The 27025-nt window shown below is 39.3% G+C and overlaps 2 protein-coding genes across 15 annotated transcripts in view; one reads left to right on the top strand and one right to left on the bottom strand.

The window, feature by feature from the left end:
* Positions 1–20552, top strand: part of mapk10 (mitogen-activated protein kinase 10) — a 70570-nt gene extending 50018 nt beyond the window's left edge. For 3 of the 9 annotated variants that reach the window (XM_035391272.1, XM_035391278.1, XM_035391277.1), the window contains exons 9-14: positions 2978–3160; positions 5559–5683; positions 6958–6984; positions 9725–9788; positions 11285–11362; positions 14480–20552. In XM_035391272.1, the coding sequence (XP_035247163.1) occupies positions 2978–3160; positions 5559–5683; positions 6958–6984; positions 9725–9788; positions 11285–11362; positions 14480–14622 (620 nt within the window). In that variant the 3' untranslated portion in view covers positions 14623–20552. Of the gene's footprint in view, positions 1–314; positions 387–2977; positions 3161–5558; positions 5684–6957; positions 6985–9724; positions 9789–11284; positions 11392–14474 lie in introns of all 9 variants that reach the window. The other 6 variants (XM_035391273.1, XM_035391276.1, XM_035391279.1 and 3 more) reach the window with 6 other exon arrangements.
* Positions 20553–25550: 4998 nt separating this feature from the next.
* The window catches only part of arhgap24 (Rho GTPase activating protein 24), a 97247-nt gene continuing 95772 nt past the window's right edge, over positions 25551–27025 (bottom strand). For 5 of the 6 annotated variants that reach the window (XM_035392121.1, XM_035392124.1, XM_035392123.1 and 2 more), the window contains one exon: positions 25551–26615. In XM_035392121.1, the coding sequence (XP_035248012.1) occupies positions 26372–26615 (244 nt within the window). In that variant the 3' untranslated portion in view covers positions 25551–26371. The remainder of the gene's footprint in view (positions 26616–27025) is intronic. The other variant, XM_035392120.1, reaches the window with a different exon arrangement.

The following is a 27025-nucleotide window of genomic DNA, read 5'->3' as shown; positions in this document are numbered from 1 at the left end:
AACATTCCCTCAGACAGGAGGCGAGAAGAAATTTTGTTTTAGTTTTTCATCCTTGCTGTTCAGGTTAATAGTCAGCCATATTTGTGTGCATTTTATTACAAATTATGAATGGGGAAAGGACAGATATACATACAATATATTTAGAGGTTTTATGCCATGTTCCACATTTGTGGGTTTTGTCCTGATAATGGAGGGAGAGAAGTGGAGGGAAACAGTGTAACGTTTGTGCTTGTGTGTGTGTGTGTGTGCACGCGTGTGCATGTGTGTGTGTGTGCGTGTGTGTGTGTCTTCATGTCGTGCGACTGTGGTTGCAGTGGACATGTGGTCCGTGGGCTGCATCTTTGGTGAAGTGATTAGAGGAACTGTGCTGTTTCCAGGCAGCGATCGTATCCTTCCCGTTGAGACACTGCCAGTGACGCCACCCTCAGCCTGTCTTTATGATGTTATTCATGACTTTTCACTGGCCGTGACCCAAGGCAATATTCATGTTGTGTACATGTATTATTTTATATAATCTATTCTCTCATCAAATATGAAACAGCTTCACTTTTTATATTTGAATTTTGAATTCTGGTGTTCCTTGGCAGGGTAAAAAAAAACTTTCCCATTATGTGCACTTGTTTAGCGTATAAGCTTGTAAGCTACTACGTGGTGAATTAGTGTACTCAGTAATTAACCAGGTTATATTCAGAAATACATGCCCATTGTTTCTGGTAGGTTCCCTCATACCATGTGCAGACATTCAATGTATGGCAGACAAAGACCTAAAGTGGCATGCAGAGGGGATGAGGTAATGAGAGACTGGCTGTTTTGGCTTCCGTTTGAACTGCTGTTACCCTCATAAGAATACTGGAGGCAGGATAAAATGCATAGCCTGATTCCCAGAGTACCCACGTCACTTATCTCATATTCCTGCTGATCTTCTATTTACTCTCTGTTGCTATGGATTTGTGAGAGCCAATGACAGTGAGCTATTTGGTGAGCTTGCTTGCACAAAGACCGGAGGGGTTTTTTCTCTGTGTAGCATGAAATGCTGGCCAGGGGAGAAAAGAATGCAGGCCTCTGAAAAAAAAAAATCTAGTGTGATGCAGTCCAGCTATAAGGTATTCAAGACCCAGCCCCAGACCCAAATTGTGCAATTGTTCAGAATGTACATTAGTCATGCATCCCTTATCACAGTCATGTGCAACCCAGTGAAAGGGTTGAAGAGAAACAACTGTCATCCATTAATCCAGCAGGTAGCCAAAGAAAAAAAAAACTCTCTTGCTTGCAAGGGTGTTTGGTTCCATGGTTTAAATTCAGTGGATGATAAAGCTCTTGATTAAGAGTATCAAAAAGCATAGTCCCTAGAAGCTACTAACAAAATCAATATTAAAAAATGCAGTACCTTTCTTAAGAAGCTGTACTTGAAGAGATAAATTAGAGCACCCAGGCAGGCTAGGATTGCACTGTGAAATTAAAATTGCATGTGAGACAAGGCATTTCACCTATTTTGACAGAGCATATCAGAGTAATGAAATTCTCACGTCTGGCCTTGCCCCTCTGAGAGTCTTTTAATAACGAAGAAGAGAATATAAATACTTATTTATATCACTTGCACCAGGCAATATTTTCAGTGAGAATTCAGAGATGAATGACTGTGGGAAGTGTTGGAGGCTTAGCTGTTATACAAGCCTGGCCACACAGAGATAGCATTTCACGGCACTACCTCTGCACTGAAATACCGTTGACATTTCATCTGCCACCCTGCAGCCCTGTGTGATATTAATGATTCTCTGTGAAGTGAAATAATCCTTTTAAAAGTATCAGTCAACTGTACCGCATTATCTGACATGGCTTTTCACAAAGCAACTCATCTAGCTCTGCATGTTGACAGTAAACAATTTGCAATCTGGTCGTTATTCATTTGTTTACCCGTCATTTATAACCCTTGGATCTACATTACGCAGTGGTTTGGCATGATGAAAGTTTCATTAAAACAGCAGTGCTGTGAAGCTGAAATTGAGACATATAAGCCAAATGATTCTGCGACAGCTCGTTTGATTAAATATGAAAAAGATGACTCGTCATTGTGTGTTGCAATATTTTGATTCTCCTATCAGCTTCATTTAGCTCCCCTGCCTGTACTATAGTTCTTCTGTTATTCACATTCAAAATTTCAAATGAATAAAAAATATCATTTAAAAAAATGTAGCTATATAATTCCTTAACATCCTTTATATGAAATATAAATCTTTGATTATAGACACTAGATAGAGACACCTGTCATAATAAGTATGACCGTATGTTTTAATGTTTGCCTCACTGTAAAAACAATGTCAGAACCACAGCAGCAGTAAATAAATCGGTCTTAAATTGTGTTTTGACCACAGGCAGGTAAATGTAAATGCAAGAACCTGTCTGTTTCTGTCATGCAATCTTAACAGCATGTTGTTAAAATCAGGACCGGAGAGAGTCAAGACATGTCCTTTCTCCTGAAGTACAGTTTTACAACCACAGCTGCAGATGAAGGCTCTTCTTATAGATAATAATAGATAATAATGTGCTATTATATTTATAACCCTAAGATAGTGCAGACCATTACGCCAAAAGCCCATACCCTTGAATGTCCTGTATTTTCTCGCATGTTAATAAACATAAATGTTTAATGAATATTTATTAAGCTTAGGTGCTCATTGTTTGACCCACAGTGAAATTGGCCATGTTGCTTTTTTTCTGAGAACTCCTGGATAAGTGTAGGGTACGTGCCTCTGGTTCTGCTGTCCTATAGTGCCACTTGTCACTTTTCCACACTTAGGTTGAGTAAAATGCAAATTCAGACTCATTCAGTCAGTCTTTTACAGACGGATATAACAGCTGGAAGTGGACTGGCTCCTGATCCCCTGTACCCCCTGTAGCCACAGCACACTCATGCAGGCCGGTCCCTTAAATCCCATCGCAAGGCAGAATTTGTTTTTCCTTGACCGCACTCCCCCAGACATCGACCAGTGGAACAAGGTGATTGAGCAGCTGGGCACGCCCTCCCCAGAGTTCATGAAGAAGCTGCAGCCCACCGTGCGCAACTATGTGGAGAACCGGCCCAAGTACGCCGGGCTGACCTTCCCCAAGCTCTTCCCCGACTGCCTTTTCCCCGCAGACTCGGAGCACAACAAACTGAAAGGTGAGACCCCCCCCCCCCCACACACACACACGAACACACACACGTGCAAGCGCACCCACACACGCACACCCACACACAGGCACGCACACACACACACACACACACACACACATTTACAGCGGCTGCACTGTTCTTTCCTCTGCAGGTGTCCTCAGGGCCCAGAATTCCCAGGGGTTTTTAGGCTCTTTTCTCTTTTCTCAACCAGGGGGGTATTTCAGGAAGTAGGATTACTGAGTTAACCGAACTGTCCTGAATAAAACCTGGAACAGCTCTTTTTACTTCAGTCCATGTTCCAGATCTTGGAGGGTTCTGGGGTTGACTCAGTGCAGTTATCCAGCCAACTCAATAAAATACCTTTGTGAAATACCCCCCTGCTCTTCAGCTAGGTACGGTTTCAGCTGAACCAGTCTTGTTGTGCTGAAAGGCCATAGAGGGGAGAATTGCTTTGGGCATTAAGCACCAGACTGGAAAGTCTTGGGATTGAATCCCTTGAGCAATGACTCATTGTGCATCTGTCTCACAGAGCATATAACACTTATGAATTATTAGAATTTATGTGAATTGACCCAGGAGGTAAGGCTGTTCGCTAAGACAAGGCCTAGGCATATATGTTGCTGATTTAGTGGACCTGGAAGATACTGTATTCATTGTTCATTTTCGATATTCCTGGCTTAATGTGTTTTGTTCATTGGAATTAGCTTTTATCCTTTCAAAGGCATCTTGCTCTTGTGATAATCTGATGAAGGACATTGAATTGCGTCCTACAGGTTGTTCAAAGTCGAATGTGTGTGTGTGTGAGCGCAATATAAATTGATAGATTTTTTGCTCACTTCATGACTCAAATATATAAGGGCTATTCCAAGGTGCAACACAAATGTTTAAAATACGAAAATTGATTTGGACACAACTTTTTGACTGACAATGTGCCTGCCAACTATGTTTACACCCTTAAACTAGGGTAACCTGCAGCTAAAATGCATTCACATCCCTTTTCCATTGGTAAATATCATGGCATCTGTGCAATGCCTCATTACCCTACAGCATTTAAAAAAGGAAATGCCAAAAGATTAATTAAATCAGTTTGTCTGCTGTGTTTTCTCAACATCAAAGCCCATCGCCTGTATTTGCTCAGGAATCACTCAGAATACCTGCAGGGAAATGGCAGTTAGGGAGTGTGCCCACAGGGCTGGGGGGGTGGGGGGAGGGCTCGCTAATGGATGTAGCAGAGACAGAGCCTCGGTGTTATAAGCTCTGCTCTTCTACGTGAAGGAACCTGGGAAAGCTTTAGTGGGAAGAGCGCACAGCTCTGCCAGCCCAGAGATGAGATGCAGAGAGAGCGACTTCCTCCGGCAGCCATTTTGGAGTGCGTGTGCCTCCCTCTACATGATGCAGCGCGATGATTAAAGCCGGCCTCTTACTCATGGACTATATATAGAGTGTCAAACGCACTTCCGGCAGCGGGAGTGGAAATTGTGTGAGAATCGAGGGGAGACGCTGGGGGAGGCATTTTCGTGGGTTTATCACAGGATGAATATGACGTACACATTAATGTAGGTTATATTTATATTTGGACGAGGGCTTGCAGCTGAACCCCACGCTTTGAGAGAGATTTGTATTAATGCATAGACAGACACAGATCGCTTTCACAAATGCTTTCACCACCCAAATAAATCCAGAGAGCTTGCTATTGTTGTACAGGTGTGATAAAGCACATATTGGGCCACGGGTTTTAATTCCAAAGCATCGCAGCAATAATTTGTTCAAGAGATGTTGTGGGACTGAAAAGTAAGCAATGATGTGTTCCAGGGTGAGTATTCTGAGTCACATAACTGTTCTATTGCTCATTTGGTAGATTTGTTGGAGGTAAGGAACCATAATGCTTCCATAATGAAGTAAGTAAACCCTGGAGAGTGGAAACACTTGGTATGTTAGTGCTGAATCACTTGTTGTTTCCTGAAGTGTCTGGCATTGAATAAAGCTTGACTGCAAGGTGTCTAGATTGGGTTCCAGCATGATTTATATGGGACTCACCTGTGTTCACTCCAAAACTATTCACTCGACCCACATCTACTGAAGGCATCAAAAATATCACTTGTTCTTTGTGTTATGCTGCAGAACATGACACGGTTGGAAATTGGATTTCCTTTTCAAAATGTAATGCGCTCCTGGTTGCAGAGTGAAGGTGGTGCAGACACTAAATTTTCTCTGCAGCTCCACGACTCCACCTTCCTCTCTGAAATGGTTTGGTCCAGTCTGGCTCTTAAGTGTATCGTTGTTGTAAAGTGTTTCTTATGAAGATGTGAAATGCTAATTCTTTTGGCTCTCTGACCTGGCTGATTTAAAGAAAAAAAAAGAAAAAATCACCTGACAATAAACCCTGTGTATTATGTATTTGCAGCCAGCCAAGCCAGAGATCTCTTGTCGAAGATGCTGATTATTGATCCTGCTAAACGGATATCTGTGGACGAAGCCTTACAGCACCCCTACATCAATGTGTGGTACGATCCAGCCGAAGTGGAGGCGGTGAGTAGGGCTATGATGGACCAGATTAACGGTCCTGCTTGGCCTTCATTTAGTTCAGTCAGGGGCGTCCACAGGGCACCATTAGGAGGAAAATACGGTCTTCTTTTTAACACATATTGTGTTGTGAAGGTGCTTCCCTCATTGCTGTTGCATTGTGGTATTTATTTTAGTCACATCATGTTTATTTCTCCCTCTTGTCTGCCTCCACCCTTTTTTATCACTCGCCAGCTATAAAGGTTTTAATGGAAAGAAGAGGACGTCTGTATGTTGACGATTGAAAAGTTAATTAGCCCTTCATAATGAAGACGTGCTTGGCTGCTCAAATGGCTTTCAGATTTTGAAGGCTTGCACTAGGACACTCATAGTCTAATTACAGGGCAGATAAAATGTTATCCCATGGAGCAGTGTAGAGCATATACTGTAGCGTTTCCAGTTGTACCAAAGTGCCCCATGCTGTTTGTAACTGCATTGGCATTTTTTGAGGTATAATTATGTCTAACATACATCAGTCTGTCTGGAGACCTTCATCAGAGTTAGAGATGACAGGGAGAGTGGGTAAAGGCTGCTTTCAGACAGTCTGTCATATGATGAAGATTTCTGTTATGCACTATTTACAAAACTATCTATCTGCCATGTCACACATAAAAAGAAAAACTGCTATATTTATGATTTTACACCTCAGAAATGATGATGAAAAATGAGTGGTTGTGGGGGGTTTGCTGCATACTGTAGAATCAATGACAAATGATGCATCTTTGAAGTATAAAATTAAATATGCTATCTTGATATGCGAGATTGATTTTACCACTCTCATTCATCTTGACTGTTGCCAACAACTTACAAATAAAATGCAAACCTGCTTTAAAGTATTTGATGTTTTCCTGTGTAAATATATATTTTTCATTTGTATCATGTCCCTTTCTTGAGACAGCACAATTCTTATTTGGTCTGAGCAAAAATGAACAAATCCTAGAGATGGTAAGGCACGTTTATGTAATCTGAAGTGATGAGAGAGTGAGGCCTCATAGACCCCTAACAGTTTGTGCTACAATGGGCTGTCAGTCGCTGAACCAATCAGGACTTTGCGCTGCATAGCCCAGCACTGATCAGTTCAGTTCAATCGGCCACTGCTAGCACACGATACTGTTGGCCAACAAGTACGGGGCTGATGAAACCTCACTGTCTCATCTCTTAGTCAACTTTGGCATTGCGACCTCCCTCAACATTTCTACTGTTTTTTCCCCCTCTCTATTGTCATTTTCACGCTGATGAAGGCCAGAGATCTCGTCCAAATATCCATGGTAAATAATAACATTTTAACTCAAGGAAGTGTTTCATTGTAAAGCATTACAAAGATGTGATCAAAACTCCTCTATGTCACCTACTGAGTAACAGTAGAACTGTTAACCTTCAGTACAGTCAATAATTTGGCCGTATGTATGTACTGCATGCCTGTGTGATTTCACTAACTGGAGGCAATATGGCGAGCCTCATCCATGCAAAGTGGGTTCATTGTTCTTGAGAAGTGTATTGAGGAGATGCTTGAGACCAGCTGCTCTGTGTTTGACTCATTTAAAGGATGGTATTTTGATTTTGTCTCAGGATGAGTGAAAGCTATTGAAACAGCCAGTTCAGTCAGCTCGATGTGGAACAGCCTCTTGGCTCTGATGGATTTAGTCCTTCATTAAGCTGAAAAACAGATATTCAGAAATGAAATTTAGCTACACCATGTGCATGTAAGCATGTCCCCTCATACTGCTAAATCTTGTCTAAGGATCAATCTTTCACTTTCTCTGATTTCATCTGAATTGTGGGCTGCACTAACATTGTCGACAGGGAGCTAGCTATCTGACGCAGTATGGTGAAATGAAAGGTCCCATGTGGACACACTGGCTAGCTCTTGTCACATTCAGTGTGACAGCATAGTACCGTGTGCAGATTAGTCTCTCATGAGTGATAGATGCCAATAGATTTTTACAGCAGAGAGATGGGTGCCAGCAGATTGTTTTTTTCTTTCTCTGCATTATCCACAGGATGTGCTGTTTTTCTGCCCTTCTGTGGTCAGTCAATATGGTCAATTCTGAGCCCCACCCCCCAGTGTAATGTTTATTTGCATCTTTGTCATTCAATACATCACCCTGATTGTGAATGTTAAGCAATATGAATGACCTGAGGGACATTCATGCTCATAGACAGGTCTTTAAAGATATGTATGATAACGACATCAGTGTGTCACAATAGGAAGTGGCAGAGATTTGGGCAGGTTTGTACAGGCCCCTTTTTCATGGCCAGTGGTGTTAAAAAGTGAAGACCTGGCCTTCCGCCAATGTTTCTGCTTGTGATGAAAAAACCACAGGATTGGACATTGTCTCATTTCAGTCGAACCAGTTGTTCAAGATAGCATTGATACCAAGCAGGGTGAAAGTGAGAGGACATAACAAAGACCAGGGTTCTCAATGCATATCTCGGCCATTCACGTAGATATGTAGTGTCAATGTGCATTGTGGCTGAGAGATGAGCTTTATTCTCATTGAGGTCAGTTTAAATAAGGAAAACACCAATGCTTCATGTTGTTGCAGATGCACACGGCATTAACTGTGCGTAAAATTAGAAGGGTAGTAGACCTGGGTCAAAGACGTATTTGTTTTGGATTCAAATACTTTTCTACACTCTACTGATCTTGTCTGGTGTATTGGAACCAATGAAATACTCACAAAAAGTGCAAACCCCGCCTTCTGGTCATATTGGCAGGCTCAATTACACCAGGCAAGATCAATAGAGCACAGAACAGTATTTGAATCCAAAACAAATACGTATTTTACCCAGGTCTGAAGGGTTGACTCAGAAAAACTTCTATATTTACTTTTTTCAGGTAGCCTTGGACTTTCTACAAGGCTATCAATGGTTTAGTACCTGTAGTTATCATCTCTATTTGGGTACCATGTTATGTCATATATTACGTTATTGTGTTTTAGTATCTTAACACAAACTCTCTTGAAAACTCAGATCCTTAGCAGATGTTTAGAAGACTATTTGAATGTCCCTACAGTTACCCTGTTGGTATATGTAGCAGCAACATATAAGTGTATGAATTCTGAATTGTTCAAAAATGTATCTTCTTGGTTAATACATTACAGATTTGACACATTTTTACTATGGACTCCTTTAGCATAATTTAGCCAGTTGACACTTTATTTTTAAAATAGACCCTGAAAACTTTATTCAGAGGCTATTATTTTCAGGAGATTAATGTGTTGATAGGTTTTCCCCATTTTGACCTGCCTTAGTTTCCTCTGTAGCCTCATTCCATTTTCATTTGGCAAATGAGGGCGAATGAGCTGAACATTTATCAACTAACAAATGCATTTCCACTAGACTATATGAGTGCTTTTAAGTTACTATGCCTATAAAGTAACCTTTTCATCTGTTTCCATGTCTTCATTGTGCTGTTCTATATTACCTCAGAACCATGTTTTTCTGTTCTTTTCTGTTGTCTATCTTTCTTTGTCTTCCAAACTAAACACCCTAAAAATTTGTTTTTCTAATGTATTTGTCTGTAATCATACTTCACACAGGCATTAGTCATCACAGTTAAACACAAGTACAGTGGCTCTGAAATCAGGGTGCTGTGCGTAGAACATTTTGATCTGCTAAAAATGAAAGGATTATTCATATTTCTACAGATAAGAATCAATGTTTGCCAGTATTCTTTCTATACCATTGCCATTACTGAAGAGTTCCCTTTTTTATACTGTAATGTTTATTTTGTAATCCTACATGAAAAACGAATGTGTAGGTTTAATATAATGTTATTTCTATTTGTACAAGAAATGGTGCTTATCAATGTTCCAATAACAACAATTATGGTTTATATTTGATTTATCATTAGATAAGGAAAATTGATGTACATCAGTCATGTCACAATAGAAATAACATTAATTGAAGCCGATTGGGTCCAGTAAACGATTCTGTGGAAGAAAGTATAAAGACAAGTATCAAAATGAATTAATGGTCGATGCTTTGCTCTTGTGTTTCCTCCAGCCCCCTCCACAGATCTATGACAAACAGCTGGATGAGAGAGAACACTCTATTGACGAGTGGAAAGGTAATGACTCTGCACAGCCCACTCAAAGAGGACAGTGGTCCCAGTTCCCAAGTGCACATCATACAGCTCTCTGTCCTGGAGACACCGTTGCGTGATGAATTCAATCTTCCAGTTGGGCTAAGGGGCACCGGAAAAATATACACTCTGGGAAAGTGTTTGAACAGTTACAGTCTATAAGTCAATCAATCTACCGACCAACTGTGATGTCATATAGCTGCATTTACAAGCTGGCTTTCACAAAGTGCTTCGCAGTGGTGTTTTTCAGAGGAAATCAAAACAAAAAAAGCTAAACAGAAAAAAACCCATTTGAGCCAATTTGGTAAAATTGTGAAATGATTCCCTGCCCCTTAAAAAGCGATCAAGCTCAGCTCTTGGAAAATGATCAGATACATCAAACCAATCATTTATGAAACACCATCACAAGAGCCATTTGTACGAAATAACCTGCTTAAAAACCCTTACATTCATTTTCAAATGCTTATGCCTCCTCATAGAGTTTAAATGTGTATTCATATTAAATATGTAGTTTAAATCATTGTGGTCAAGTACTAATTGTTTTCAAAGAATGACAGAAGGTGCCCTTTGAGCATGAGCATTTGAGCTATATTAGGACTTAATAATCACAGGAATAAAGATGTTCCCATAGAGATGCAAAGAACGGAACAGCAACTACTGTACAGCCCAGCGCTTCCATTTTGAGTAGCGAGTCATAAGTGAAATATGAGCCTTGTTGTTTTCAGCTAATAAGATTGTCACGACTGATTATCACTTAGGCCAAAACATTACATCATCAGGGAAAGGAATCAGTTGATGTCTGAAATGTATTTCTGTGTTAAATTTGCCTTGTACTTTTCTCATGAGCAGGTAATATAGAGCCCTATAGCGATGCTGGGCTTTTTCATTGGGGTTTCAGTTAGGGCATTGAGTAAAATGTGGTCAGAAACTGCAGCCTTCATTTTCTCTCGCCAAGAAATGTAAATCTCATTCCTGCTATTTAGTGAGACATTTTTTATTGTGGCAATAGATGTACCTAAGAATGTGGCTCATGAGTGACATTACAGCATTGTCTCTAGCTTCAATGACATGGCCCTTGGTCTGAAATTGAATCTTAATGATGGCATTTATAGCTTTTTCTGGGCAACTGATGATTGGCCCTGCCATTGCTCGAGAAGGGAGGATTTCTGCCAACGGGGAATTCCCAACCTCATTACGCAGTAAAGACTCATTTGCATGTTCCAAGCACTGAAATTTGGTAGAAGGAATGTTAGCTAACTGAGTAGCAATAGCTCTTAAATTTTGCCTTAAAATCTTGCTCTTGCTTATGGAAACTACCTGCCTGATTTTTTCTCATAGACTAGTCTAAGAAAACTTTATTCCATTAAAGTGTGGATGAAGTTTTCCAATTAGTCTGAGGCATTTTGCAGATAATTAGAACAAGGGCAGTGGAACAGACTTGCATTGATTTTTCAAGCAAACTTTCCCTCTCTCTTTTTCAGAGCTAATCTACAAAGAAGTGATGAACTTTGAGGAGAAAACGAAAAATGGCGTGGTGAAGGGACAACCCTCTCCTTCAGGTACTCTCAGTGCATAACCTAATCCCTCTGTAAGTGAATTTAAACACTAATTGGGTCCACGTGTAACCGAGAAATCCATTGTGCGTAATCCATTCGTTCTTGTATCTCATTGTGTTTCTGGAATTACCCAAACTGAATCAAATGAAAGCCTGTAAGTTCTTTGTATTTTCAGGTTGAATGCATTTACCTGTTGATGTGTGATAAGCTGAATTGTCTAATTTTCTAATGCAAAAATACGTGTCTGGTTGTTTGTTGTATATTTCAGTAAGGTTTATGCGTGAACCACGGAGACCTAAATTTTGTTGTAAATTTCTGTAAAGTTTATGTGTGAACCAGGGAGACCTACTGCCCAGTGGGGCAGATGGCATAGTGCATTGTGCTTCCACATCAGTGTGCGCATACGTCATGGTTTGAGGTTGGGGTCCTTGGTCTGTGTTCCCGTCAGCTTTTCATAGATACTGTCTATCATCACTCCTCAGATTGTTCGCTTGCTGTGAACATAATTGTGCCCTGCAATATTTGCAGCAGTGGAATGTGTACTGTAGATCTGAGGAGACTTCTCAAACACCACACTTTGTACTTTTCCCTTTACTACAAACTTAGGATCATGTCAAAGTCCATGCAGTGAATCTATAAACCAACCTTAAATAGGTTGGTTTATAGATGGGTTTTCAAATATTTGTTTCCATGAAATGTAAAATAAAATTAATTAAGGATTAATGTATTCTGTTCCAAGTACATTTTGTGAACTAATTCTAATGAATTTACAAATATACATCTACCAGCACTTGAGGCTGTTATCAAAGCAGCATGTAATCTCAGATTTGAGCATTAGAGGGCAGTGTGTAATAACATTACTTAGTGAAATGGATGACCCTTTCCTCTGAATATTACCAAGAATTGAATATCTGGATGAAGACACACTGCATGTGTCTGCAGATATTGTTTGGCTGTTTTTGGCAGTTATTAGAATTAAAAATCCTGACCCCACTTTGGAACAATGAAACTTCACCATACTTCTGAGCTGATTCACAGTGTTTGTATAACTCTGCAGTCTTGTGACTGGACAAAAATCAATAGATCCTGATTTGCTGCCTGTTTGGAAGGGATCAGTCAAATTGCAATTGCTGACTTTTAACAGGCCGGTTTCTACAGCGACTACTATATAAATGGAGGATTGATGGTCTGCTTGGGCACAATGGATTTTTGGGGGGAGACACTTTAGTAGAGCGGGGGTATTCTCTAAGACAAAGCACTTATTTCAGCACTGTCATCCTTCTTATTTTCCTTTTACAAGATGAAGTATTCACATTTGTTTCTCTTAAGCACCACCTAATGGAAGAGCATTTGCAGTGCATTTTACACGTAAGACTGAAATGTTGGAATAGTATGGCCATTGGCCTTTCAGTAGTCTGTGGTAAAAACAGAATGTATGGTATTGATAAATGAATTCCACAGCACATGTCCATGATATTAAAATGAGGTTAACGAAAAACAGATAAATGCTACTGAGAAATGAGCTACTAAAGCAGGAGACCTCTTTATTTATTATAGTTCATTGGTTCAATTACAGCAGATCAATGGGGTGGACTCACAAGATGAATTATAGTTGAGAATGCTCATGGTTGAAAATACTTTATTTTGTTCTTCCCCCACACATTTCAGAGTTGTTTACGAGATCGCCAAACAATCAATGCAAGTTAAAGATGAATGTTGCTCAAAGCTGGTGGGCAAATGTGTTGGGAGAGCCAGTAATAATAATCATAATCATGAATATAACCAATTTTATTTATTTGGCATCTCTTATATTTAATTTTCCTTGAACTAGAAAGACAACTAATACATCTAATATTTGTTACCTCTTATGCTTTTGATACAAGAAAGACAGCTAACACAGTGCATCTATTATCTTATACATATTAAGTGCATGCAGTTTTAAACATGCAATGAACCCCCTAAAGGTCACAAAAGCCTCTGTGGTAACTAGAAAATGGTTGGATTAAATGAATAGGAAGAGCTGCTGTAACATGCCTTATGTTTAATACTGAGCACTGTGCCGCATATGTTGTATTTTCCTCAGACTAAGATTCTGCTTCACTCAGGTTTTCACGTTGTGCTTACTGGATCCATTTTGCCTTTGATAAGCTTGACTTTGCAGAATGGGTGCCCATTGCAGAAAGCAAAAAAGGGCCTCTTTTCATTTTTGTTTTCATTTTTATCTCTGCAAGATTTTTCACCTTCTGGTTTTTCACCCTCTTCTTGTTTTTATTCTCTGGGTTTGGCGGATTGAAATTTGAAGGACAGAGGTCAAATTCAAATGCTTCCTGTTAGTGAAAATGCATTACTGCAAACTAGACCATTTCGATTTGAATAATTTTGCCAAAAACTGATTTGGTATGTCAAAACTTTATGTATGAATGAGGCCATTTTCCAAGGAATTACAAATGGTTGCCCCTGTCTTAGACTGCTTCTATTTGTAATTCACTGATGAAAAGATTCAATGTATTTGCAGGAAAACATCTCCACCTAGTGGCCAATATTTTAAGCCACGGCCAATCATAACAGTTTGAGATTTTAATTATGTGTATTTGCTCTGATTGTGAGTACATTGCAAAATAATTATGTCTCACTATATATATTCATTATGTGCTAATATTATATAATACATTAATCGGTACATTAATACAGCATACTCATGCATACCTGTGATACTGTATTTGCATTGCAAAACAAATTCCTGGGGCCACGTGGGTGGTACTGTACATACAGATGGACCATTAGACCTTGACATAGTGCTCCATGGTCTTTACCATACCAGTGCCAAAATGTTACATATGTACTGGGAAGCACAAAATGGTAATAACACAACTTTTCAGATGAGAAAATGTCCAATAAGGAAGTGCGTTTGATTGGCCCTAATGCATCACGACTGCACGTCACTTCCCCTCTGCTGGACAATGAGCGAGTGACTCTGACCAACGACCCCACCCTCAACTCATATTGTGTCATTCCTGACCTACTGTGGCTGTTGAGTTTCTTAACGATTGCATTATACACTGCTTGCTGGACCTGCTCTTTTTCGTTTTAACCCCGTTGCTGTTGATTCTCTTAGCGCAGGTGCAGCCGTGAACAGTAGCGAGAGCCTCCCTCCATCCTCCTCCGTCAACGACATCTCCTCCATGTCCACCGACCAGACCCTGGCCTCCGACACCGACAGCAGCCTGGAGACTTCTGCAGGACCCCTCGGGTGTTGCAGGTGACTAGCCGCCTGCCTGCGCAACCCAATGTTCTTCAGAAGGTGAAGTGCAACAGAAAACTAAACAAAAAACGGGGGGAAAAAAACAACAGTTAAGGAAACCGAATAAAACTAAATGAATCAAAGCCTGCAGTTTCACTCTAAAGAAAAACATGTATAAGGGAAAAAAAATAACAAAAGAACAAAAAAGCTGAAATGTATATTTATAAACCTCTAGTTGCTTTGCTTATATCTTCCCCCTCATACAGCAAAAAGAAAAAAGAAAAAAAAACGTTACAAAATGCTTAGACGGGCATCTTTCTGTAAAGTGTAAATTTACTGGCTGATAACCAACACCTCTGTAAGCTTCTGTGCTGTTTGATGTGGCAAGGTGAGCCTTTCTGTTCATGAATACATGAGCATCCCCCGCATTTCCCCCATGTTACAGTACTAATAGTTCATAATGTTGCGGATTGGTTCTGAGACAGATTGGCGTGTTTGTGTGTGATTATCCTTGGGGCAGGCTGACACAGCGGCCGGTTTTATTTTTGTATATATGTAATTCTGTACAGCTGCAGGGCACCTTGAGTGGGACTGATGGCCAGTATTGGAAGTTTTTGCGCACCTTGCCACATCACCAGTTTGACCTGAGTTGCCCTTGCCTGTAGTCCTGCATGACTAAAGAAAAATGCTAATTATATGATAAATAAGTATAAAGACTTTTGTTTTTTAAACCATGTAAGCAATTGAACTTTTCGACCTGGGTTGTGAAAGTGGGAGTTCTGGCAATGGATTACGCAAGCTGCAGGAAGCAATGGTGAATACTGTCACTGTCACTGGTGAGCTCAGTCCTTTTTTCTTTTGGTTTGTTTTTATTTCATTCTATTGTAGCTGCTTGTGTTTGTAAAAAAAAATCCTCTGCTTCACTGCACTGCTACACTGGCCGTCACACATTTCTGCATGCCATGATGTCATAACATGAGGTGTGGTCACCTCTGTGGATGATCTCCTTTGCCACACCGATTTGGAGAAAGGAATGACTGTAACCTTATAGGCATGCTATACTGAGAAAGGCACAGAGCAACTTTTGAGCAAGCGCAGAGATGAGAAAAGCTGACCTCATTACCAGATGCATTGGATTCTGCAGGTTACAATGAAGCTTTTGCCACATATTCTCACCGTACCACTTTTTTTGTTCTATCATTTGTTTGTTTTATAGAAAGGGAAACAAGTACAGTACACAGACTACCTAAAATCAGAAGAACAGATGGTTTTATTTTTACTTTACTTATTTAGAAAAAAAAACATTTGGCAAGTGCCTTTGAAATACAGTTTTCTGATCCCAAACTGCTTTGCAAGAATCAACAGAAAAGAAACTGGGACTGGAAATGAGCCATTAAATGTGGCTGATTCAGTCATCCAAGTCATCCAATATAGAAAGTAAACGTAAGACAGTCACTGGTTCTGTAGCTCTAATGGATGTGGGTATGGCACAGTCAAAGGAACATGGCAGCCACATGCTGTTTCTCACCAAAAGCATGACAGTACGATATAGCCTAGCAGTATGCAGCTTTACCTGCCCATATGCTGTTACCCACTTCACATTTGGTATCATACAGTAGTACCTTCATCTATAATCACTTCACTCCGGAATATTCATGCTGTCGGCTTGACCTTCAAATAACCATTATTTTCATGTGTATGGTGACAGTTATCATATAAATGTATAGCAATTTCCAAGTTTCAGCCAATCATAATATTTTTGTTATGTTGTTTTGCATTTGTAATTCATTATGGGTCATTGTTTTATGACTGTTTATTCAACTTTAAAAAGAGATTACTTTTTCAGAATCATTATTTGTGATTTATTATGTTTGACTCATTCGTAGGACTGCTGTTAAAAACAATTCAACTGGGGAAGACACTAAGCATAGGGAAATTTGACAGACTCATGGAATGCTTCAGAATTGCCTTCTTTAAAAATTGATTCTGTTTAGGCTGCAAGACATAGCTGTCATTGTAATGTTTATATGCTGATATGTTTGATGTCAGACAGAGACTATTGTTATAACTTTGTAAACGTCTTAACATTCATTTTGTGGTTTAAACCACATAATATTTTTGCCATAAATGTTTTGAGCCCCAGCACAGTACCATGGCGCACACTTAGTAATCAGATGTCGTTCTTTGCTTTAAGCACACTTTGTGAGGTAATTTCTGCACTCCCTGGTAATAGAACATATTGTAATGTTTGTTTAGAGGTGTGTGCAGCGTAGGGCTTATATGTTCAGTGGGCAACAAATTTGAGAATTTACAGGTCACAGGGTTTAGATTCATCTGTCATTCCATTATTTTACGATGAAGTTAGGGAGAACATTTTTTTTTTTTGCTTTTGTTCAAAGCTTGCCATTAAGAAAGAATATTAAATGTGCATGACCAATGAACTTGAGTTGCAAGTCCATCCCAATATCTCTGTGCAAAACAGTTTGATATTGGGAACATTATATTCCATTTTTGGTTTCATCTTGTCAAATCTGAACTCATTTCAATTAATTGTGTCTGAACCAGGCATTCTTTACAGTGATAGGAATGCCGATGTAGAACTTAATGAGAGATAAAATCTTGTCCAGCAAATGAAAATTGAAAAGGAGATTCTATACCTAATTTGCATATGCACAAAAAATAATTTTAATCATTCTTGGGGGTTCGATAGAAACAAAAAAGCAACTAAATTAATCATTAAATGGAACAATATCAGCTATATGTATGCACACACACACACACACACACACTCACCAATTCATTATTTTTGTCAATAGATTCAGGAAGCCGGTATTTGAGCTACAAGATTTATTTATAACATTAAACAGAACATGTGTAGGTACACTGCAACAGATAAAATCCAACTCTTCTTTCTTGGAAGTCACAGCACAGATATGAACATGTGTAATGAAGATGAACATAGTACGTATGACTTTAATGTATTGCATGAAAGAAGTCTTTTTTATTTAGATGAGGTTGTAAAAAACAACATGACCCCCTCGCTAATGTCATTATCATGTCTTGAAGGTTTTCATCAGAGGAACACAGAAATGAATCAAGCTCTGTTCTAGACAGTTGTAAGCAAAAAAGCTTACAATTTCTTCTACAGAATAGTTTGAGATAGTACTGAAAACAAACCCAACAATTCCTGAACTTTTGTTTGAATATGTATCGCCCATAAAAAAAGGTTCATTTGTCCCCACTGGCAATTTTTTTCATATTTATTTTTCATGTTTCATATGCATGATTATGTCTTGCCTAACAAATCTATTGTGCACTTGTAATTATTCTAAGAGGCCACAGAAAGAGTGGTTATGCAGATGTAGCCTAAAAATGGTTCTATTTTTGCTCTCTTCCACACTATCTTGCATTACGCAATAGTTCATCGAATGAGAACGGTCCCTTAAAGCGTCAGCAATGGCAATTTAACACTTATGGTGTAATCTGAAATTGGATGACAGGTTTCTTTTCACAAAAAGACAAGACACAGCCATTTATAAATTCATGGTGAGAAACTAACTGGCTTCTTCATAATGTTGCTGATGTTACCAGAGATAATTTAACTGGTCTCAAGTGGCCTAAAATGAGACCAAACCCATTCAACTCCATTAGTTATTTTTAAAGAGGTCACCTTTTTACAGTGTGATACACATCTTGACCCAAGTATCTTGCATTCAGGTCATGGGTACTTTATTGTGTTGGTTATGTAGAATATCAGAAAGCTGTTTGGACTAAGCTTGGGGGAGGTCCATTAAACAATATATTGTGTAAAATGGGGTAAAAACCATAGAACTGCTCAGGTAGATGTTTTTGATTTATTCATATTCATTTGTTAAGTTTCACATTTCACTGGTTAAGCATACCAACCATTTGGACTTGTAATCCCATTAATTTTGATCAGGATAACCAAGCCATTGTTATTGCATGGAAAATAGCTGCAGCATAACTGTAGATAATATTTTCATAAATCAGACATGGTATAATCACAATGGTAATATAGATAAAACATTTCAGTAATACCTTTGGAACACTTTGAGGCAAGTATGGCACATGTCACATATGGTTCAGATGGCCAGTGTGTTCAAAGAACAAACAGGGGTCACTCAGAAGTTCCAGAGAGCTGCTCGGCCTATTTGCAAAGGGACTGGGAGAGATTAAGAAATGGGGTAAATACATTACTTTTGATTCCGATTGCTTTAATGCTAATTATTCAAAATTCATCATTGATCTGCATTGAAAAAATAGCTTCTACTTCAAAACAAAGGCCTGTCAACCAGTCTACTGGTGAGTTTGATGTGCTATTGTACATTTTATACAGGACATTTTTAACTGGTAGAACCCATGTGTCTTTAGGCACGGGAAGACACTTAGGGTTTATTCTGAATTAGATTGTCATGGAGGTTTGAGTCTCTCAGCAACAGAAATACAGTCATACAGGGATGGTTTGAAATGCAGTAGCTATAAGGTTTTTTAAAAACTTTTCTAAGAATCCTAGACTGTCAATAAAACAAACATATTACCTTAACCATTTTTTCCAGACATTAATTAAGGTGCTTTGGGAATGTATATTTTCTACAATCTTTATTCTCTCAAAGGAAATGCACGGCAGCAACATCATACCTATTGTGGAGGCTCAGCAGTGAATGTACATTGTAGTTTCTATGCTGCAATATTTTTTGCTGCTTTGCTTGATATATATGGCTATTGAAGTTAGCATTCGTAACTGACATCCTAAGAAACTAAATTTGATTTTGCGTGGCACAGGAACCAGGTAATTAAGGTAATTATTTGTAAACCAATTGCTGTTTTACTTCATTTTAGTTTATTTTTTGTTTTTAGTGTGCATTGAAGGACAACCAGACTTGGTATGCTCTATTCATTTATTCTTTCAAGGAGTCCATTTTAAAATATTCTCTGGAGTTAACATGTGCTCTTGTCTAATCTTGATGTGTAATTGTCTACAACAGGATGACATGGCTCCAGCATGTAAACTGGAATAAAAAGTATCAGTTTTTCTTTAAAACTAGATTTAGAAGCATATATCTTTGTGTCATTTCCAATTCACAGATGAGAATAAAATGGGTTAAAAAGGAAGCATCATTTTGGAGCCTTAGTTTAATCATAAATCACGGTCTGCCTTCTGTTTTCTTTCCTTGTCTGTGAATAAACTACAGTCAATTGTAATTTCATTATTGATAAACATCAAAAGTATAGTAAACATGTGCATGTTTTTGAGACAAGCAATTCAGCCAGTAATACCTAAGGCTTTCCATACCATTGCTTTATTCTCTTCAACAGTACTGCCGTTGTACTAACGGAAAGGAATCTTTCTCAAGTCATATTTGCCCATCATCTCTGTGTTAAAACTCTCACTATATCACTTTAGTCATCCCTGCCAATCACACAGGTCATTCAACAGACAACATACCAGCAGTGCAAGAAATTTCAATGGTCTCTCTCTCTCTCTCTCTCTCTCTCTCTCTCTCAAAAACATCATGGTGCAAAAACAGACATTTGGGTAGGTAGGATGATGAGTGGCTTTCCCTTACAGATGAAAACTATATGAAAAACTGTAAAGTTGGATTATAAAGGCTAGAGGGTTTTGTTTTTGTTTTGTTTCAAATAAAGTGGGATTTCTTTGAATTTTTTTCATATTTTCTGTACTGTCAGTGAATCATTCTGTTAAGATGTGAGACTAAAATGTCTGTTTTTGGTTCATACAGCAGTTCTTTGTAAAGTCTGACAGTTTATTCAATCTCCAGCTCCAGGTTAGTGTTTCAATCCAATAAACTGAATTAAACAAATGGTTAAAAAAAACAACAGAAAACTTAAGCACTCAACATTTTAAAGGTACTGTGTATGTAAAAATAAATATATGTATGTGACTGAAAATAAAAAGAAACTTTGACCTTGGGAATGATCATGTCTTTATTTTTCAGTCTCTGTGTTCTATTCTATATTATATATAGTGTTCATTTTATTTCACATGGTTTGGTATTTTGGTTATTTCACAGAAATGTGGCATTAGCACTGCTTAATACAGCAATAGCAATATTTCTCATAACCTCTTGTGATGGACAGTTTAATTCTTCTTAATGAGTAAGTTGTGTTTAGCTGTGTAATTGGATGAATCAACTTTTTTCAGTCTGAAATTTTTGTGTTCGTTAGCTTCCCAGTTGATTTATATAAATGAATTGATCTCTGGATCAATTAGTCCATTAGTTATCAGGACAGTCCCTTTAAGCTGGGCCAAGGTTATGTAGAACTATTTCTCACCTGTACTTTTTTGCTCATATTACTTTTCAATTTTCAGTAAATATTGATTGAAACATATTTTGTTTATTTCTTTGTTCACACTCAAAATAATGTATTTGATGTTGTAGATTCAAAATAAGTTTTGCAAACCAAGAGTTCTTGCGATTAAAGTAGTCGGTTTTTAAATATTTTTGGTGAAAACAGGCACACATTGATAATACAATGAAATCATAAGTTAAGGCAAACAAAGGCAAAACGCATCTGATATTATTGTTGTTAATGTTCAAACATATGCAATATATCTAGCTTTCTAACACTTATGTTAAGTGTTTAGGTGCAAGCTTATGATTTCAAGTTGAGGTGCTCAGTATGGTGAATTTCAACAACTTGACAGTATGTTAGATTTGAGTTCAGTCACTGGGCTTGTACCAATCATGTGTTATACTGAGCTGATACCATAGCATGTTGCACATTGGCAGGTTTAACCATGTTGTCAAATGTTGAGTGCATAATTCCATGCCATGAAGTTGCACATATGTTTGTTTCCTTGGGTCAAAAGTGTAATGTGATACTAGTTAACTGCTTCATCAAGCTTGATTGCCTTGCCTGCCTGGTGTCATCACCAATTCAAATTGTGGAAGAAGCTCAAGTCCCTTGTGGTGGTGAAGCAAATTATCCAATTCAGCAAAAAGAATCATTAAAGAAAATCAAATTGTTTCCAAACTGCAAATTGCTATTTTATACCTTTTTTGCTGAGCTGCTGCCAATAGCATACCCCTGAGATTCTTTCTTCACAGATATGAAAGTGTGGGGAAAAATGCTTTCGGGAAAAAAAAGATAACTCCAAACTCACAAATTACATATACAATATTCAACTAACTTTTATCTGACTATGATATAACCTGTGAATAGTGGATGACTGTCTGCCTATGACCACAACACATTGACAAGTTTGTTTTCTGGCTTTGACAACTTTTTGCATCCATATAATAGCATCCTAAATTTGACAGATGCAAGCAAGACCACAGACTGAGTACATCTCAGTACATAATTGGATTAATTACCACATAAATGAATGCAAAGTACCTTATATAGTGCAGAGTGCTTGAATACACAATCACTTGCATTAATATTGCCCAATGACTGACCCAATCATGCAAGTTGCTGATTGAGACAAATCTGCTACACCTGCATTCCAGGACCATAGGAGAGGAGTCTACCAAATTGGTAAATTCTAATAGCCAATTGTATTACGGTCACCTGCACCAATGCCCTGTTTAAGGAATTACCCAGGAAAAATTGGTGGTGTGGTACTGCAGCTCACAATGGACTTGGAGGCATGAATTGTATAGCCTTGACCCAGTAGGCAGAATTCCTCAGCACTTTAACCCACTGAGAGTCCAGGCCCTGTGACAGCATGAAAGGAAGGCCACCAGGAAACCCCTGAAGTGTGATAATATCCTAACGACAGCCAATATGGTCCCCACAGTGATTCTGTCGAGCGTTTTTTTTTCTTCTTTTTTACAGAAACAAGGAACAAAACAAAGCCCAATGCCTTTGAGTTACAAAGATAAAATAAAATAATGAAACCCTAGCTTTCCATTGGAGCTTAACCTGAACAATCATGGGACGTATCTACCAGTCAGCTAATCTGCTTCCCAGTCTCACAAGCAGAAAGTGGTCACTATTTCAGGACTAGATTAAAGCATGCAGAGTTCTAGGACCACTCTCATCGACACACACCTATCTCCATAACCCTCCTCCATGTGCCCTCTTTTATTAGGTCCTAATAAGCTAATTAAAGGCAGGTGTGGGCAATTCCTGCAAACCTATGGATCGTTTAACTTGTGCTTAAATTTAAACACAATTGACCACACACTTGAACCTTATCCTATACCCAGAATTCGGTTAATTGGAACTTGTTTCCCTCCAATGAAACTGATTAGCAAATGTGTGATTGGTTTACACCCAGTGGAACCCTTATGCGTGTCTATGTATTAAAAATGAATTCAATTTAGTTTTCAAATAAACTTTGAAGTCTTTTTGCCTTCGGTATGGCGTGACAACACCCCTCCTCTCTGAGCCTCTTAAAACTGAGCTTCAGCCTGGAATTCACAACTGCAGTTTACATTGTCAGCTCGAGTTAAGCCTATTATCTTGTGCTGAAAGGTGTGGAATGAGAAAGCAGGGCTCCCTCCTCTGTCTCTTGTTCGGGGGCCTTCCTGCTCAGAGCATTCCAGAAGCCCAGAGGAAGAATCATGATGTGCAGTCTCCTGGGGGCCTTTTTATAGCCATCTCTCGAAATGCTGGAGGCACCGGCTTCTCCCCGCTGAAATCTCCATGACAGCGATGGAAATGTCCAGTCGTGGGTTCCTGAATGAAAGGCTCTGCAACTGTCTTCCTTTCGGCGTCCGCCACCTTGAAAGAATGGCCCTGGCATTCAGTCGCACGCCGGCCTCGGAGAGCTGGCCTTTGGAGATACCCACCCGCCGAGTCTCTCTCTCGCCGTGGCCCAAGCGAGACAAAGACGAGCGCCGCTAGCAGATGCGCTTCCATGCGCCCCCTGCTGAGTATGCACCGCGGGCGTCCAATCAGCTGTCATCTTCCAGAGCACCGGCCCTTACATTTCGCTCTGTGTGCACATATATATGGCATATATATATATACGGCAAGGGGTATTTTGCCCAAAGTTTTTAGAGATTATTTTTAGTTTATTTTGGCACTTATAACTTAATTATGTGATAACTGTGTGATAATTACTCCCAAACAAAATGTAGCAGTGAAGATACAAACCAACTCTCGTGCCAGCTTTCTCTGAGTGTAATGAGACCCCGGCGGAGCTCACATTTTTCCAGGGCATTTTTTTTACCTCGGTAACATTCCACAGAAGCATCCAGGAACACGGAGGCTTGGCATTCACGCTATCCACGCTGTAAAATATTTTATGAGCACTATCTTCAATGTGTGCATTTAATGCTATACTTACGCGCTTTGCAAAAGTAGGCACCCTCAGTGGCAAGAAAGATTTTTCAGTGTAACTTTTTTTTTTTTTTTTTTTTCTTTGGTTGCCAGGCTAAATTTTTTTTGGTTGCCTCTGGGCAGCATTAAACCCTGCAATTGGAAAGTGTTCTCAGAGCGTGAAAGAGTGCTGCTCAGTTCCTCTCCGCTGAGCCTGTGTTCTCACACCGCTGGCACCTGCAAGAGTTCCAAACTGAGATATGGGAGAAAATACATCACAGGGACGTATCCGGGCATGGCCCTAGTCTCTGGCCAATGAAAAGTATTCTACATCTAGACACAATGGGCAATAAATACACAGTGTTAGCCGTGATAAAGTAATGCAGTGGAACATTAAAAAAAGGGAGGCATGTGACACCCAGGGATCCATAAGTCATAGCCAGCAGTTTTCTGCTCCATTCTTCACACGTGCTAAACGTGCTAAAGGGAAACTATCAAGAGTCAATGCATTCAAAAGGCTGTTTGGAAATACAATCCAGTAGCCATATTAGGTCAGGTACTATAGTAGGTGGAGACCTACTGTAGGGTGATTGAAAGTATTTTTACGCACATTTGTGGATCATGACCGAATGCGTGAAATATTAAATTGGGAATTACTGTCCATACAGGCATTAAGCCTGATGTAGAGAAAACGGGATAAAATGGCTGATAAATTTCTCATAACGCATGCACTACTGCATGTACCGTAAAATGTCCCACTTCACTCCGTGGTGTCGTTAGCTGTCTCGCCATTGGGTGTGTGTTCAGATCACCTGAACCCGGCTTTTTTATGTACCACAAGGTTAAGAAAGACTTATTACACCCAACACACAGCACGAGGTGTAGTGATGAAGAAACAATTTGGCTCTGCTGACAACCTGAAGTCCGTATCTCTCCCAGGGTAATGATCTGTAACTAGGGCTCAAATCTGTAGGACGAGGCAGTTACTCTCCCTCTATCCCAGCTTGACTGCTTCAGAGATTCATACAGCAGAAAAAAGGTAATGGCATGGTGTTCACTTGAACATTATGCACAGTTGCGCGCCGGGAAATAAATAATAGGTATTTGGATGTAAATTAAGCAGCTGTACACTGTGGCTTTGTGTGGTTGCCTGTTCGCTCAAAAAGTTGCTGGAAGGTTTCCCGATAAAACTTTTTTTGTTGCTCCTGGCTATTGTTACATTAAGCCCTGGGGAGGGTATTTGTTCTCAGATTATGCAGAGACTGTTTGCAGCTCTGCTTCATTGACCCTGTATGCTGTGGGCGTTCCAAATGCTTTGATTATTCATGAGTGCACTTTCCTCTAATCTATCCCTACACAATTGCATTTAAAAAATAAATCCTAATTAAATTGCAGTAGAGTCAAGTGCTTGTCACATTATTATTTATAGATTACATACAATGTCTCACCAAGGACATTATGGACCAGATTCAATCCAACCGTGGTATGGTTTATCTTTAAATATGAATCATATATTTAAACAAGCATTCCTCCTGTTACCATGTTTGTTAATTTGTGAGTGCCAAGAAAAATAACACTTCATGAATCACTGACAGTCTATAACATTCAGTTCATGAAGCAAATGCTTTGTGTGGTATGATGGCAAACCTAGTGAGCTTTCAGAAAAAAATAAATGGTAAATAATTCATTCAAGGTATCTCACACACAGAAACTGTATTGAACCGTGTTTATCAATGACTGTTACAATACTCCTCCACTAAATGTAATACTTCAGTCATCACTAAGATTGGCATCAAGATTACAACTTAAAAAAACATTCTACACTGACCCCAAACCTTTACTGACTGAAAATACTAATGGCCAGTCAACGGATAGTCGGACATTCAATATATTATGGCTGTATTTCACACGGAGTCTTGATATTAAGACAGGTGTGTCTGAATGAGTTTATCGACACAGACAACACAAAGATAGACATGGTGTCTGACATATTTTATAAAATATTTATATTTTCTGTCTCTTTTTGGTCATGGAATGAGTCAAATGGCACATTGAGCATAGCCACGAGTTATTCATTTAAATTAAAAGGGAGACAGAAACACAGAAAATGAAATCAGCATATGCAAATTCATTCAGTACCACGTTGGAAAAAAGATAAGTGCAAGGAAAAGCCTTGATATAAAATTTAAATGCAACACATTGATAGCTCTGTTTAAATACCAGACTTGCATTAAAATATTACTTTAGTTAATTTCTTTTACATACATATCTTTCTTGAAGTTGTCGACATTGCTTTCCTCTATATACACAACCAGATACAAGATAACACTTAACAGTAACAGAGTGGGATTATATATTTGGTAGGACCACATTAAAGAAAAAAAAGGTGAGAAATGTTCCTTTGTCTTCGAGGAGTCCATGATGTAAGAATACTAGTCTCTCTCAGGCATCATCTCCCTGATGGCCCTCACCCACAATTCACCAGTCAGCTAGTTTTTTTTGGCTCAGATGGTCCCTCCTTACTGGATCCAGATGGTGTTCCCCCTCTCCGGCCGACGTGGATCAGCCGTCAGCTCCCCGAACGTGGAGAAAAACTGCTCCATCTCCTTCTGGAGCATCTCGTTCCTCTTCTCAGCGTCCTCCTTCGCCCGCTCGGCATTCCGTAGCTTTATCTCCACCATGGTGTACTTCTTCCTCTCCTGGTCCAGCTCCTCGTGGAGGTTCACCATCTCTGTCTCCAGCTCCAGGTTCCTGTGCTCCAGGCTGCAGCGAGAGAGAGAGAGAGAGAGAGAGAGAGAGAGAGAGTGGAAGATGGGAGGTGTGGCTGTCAGGGATGGCTAGATCCAGTCTGTAAGGGAGGTTTACCAAACCTCCAAGCAGGCCAACTCAATAATTTTCATCCACACCTACACACAGCCACTACATCCATCACAACGTCTCACTTCATTGCATATTTTCTATCAGACACGCTTCACAGCAAAAATAGATCCACTCTGTTTTCATAGATTTTCTTTTGTTACTTTTCCCACAATAACATTCAAAATTCTGCAAAACGTGACACCAAAACAATTGTTGCAGGTCACATCAGACACTTATCCAAGAATATCTTATGGTCAAAAAGATCTCAAACAAAGTGACTGGATTTTGGTGCTTCTGGTTGAACATGTTAGACA

This window comes from Anguilla anguilla, chromosome 14 (assembly GCF_013347855.1).
Source record: "Anguilla anguilla isolate fAngAng1 chromosome 14, fAngAng1.pri, whole genome shotgun sequence".
Taxonomy (NCBI): domain Eukaryota; kingdom Metazoa; phylum Chordata; class Actinopteri; order Anguilliformes; family Anguillidae; genus Anguilla; species Anguilla anguilla.
The sequence above is the reverse complement of the archived record's forward strand: the minus strand, read 5'-3'. Positions and strand labels throughout refer to the sequence as shown.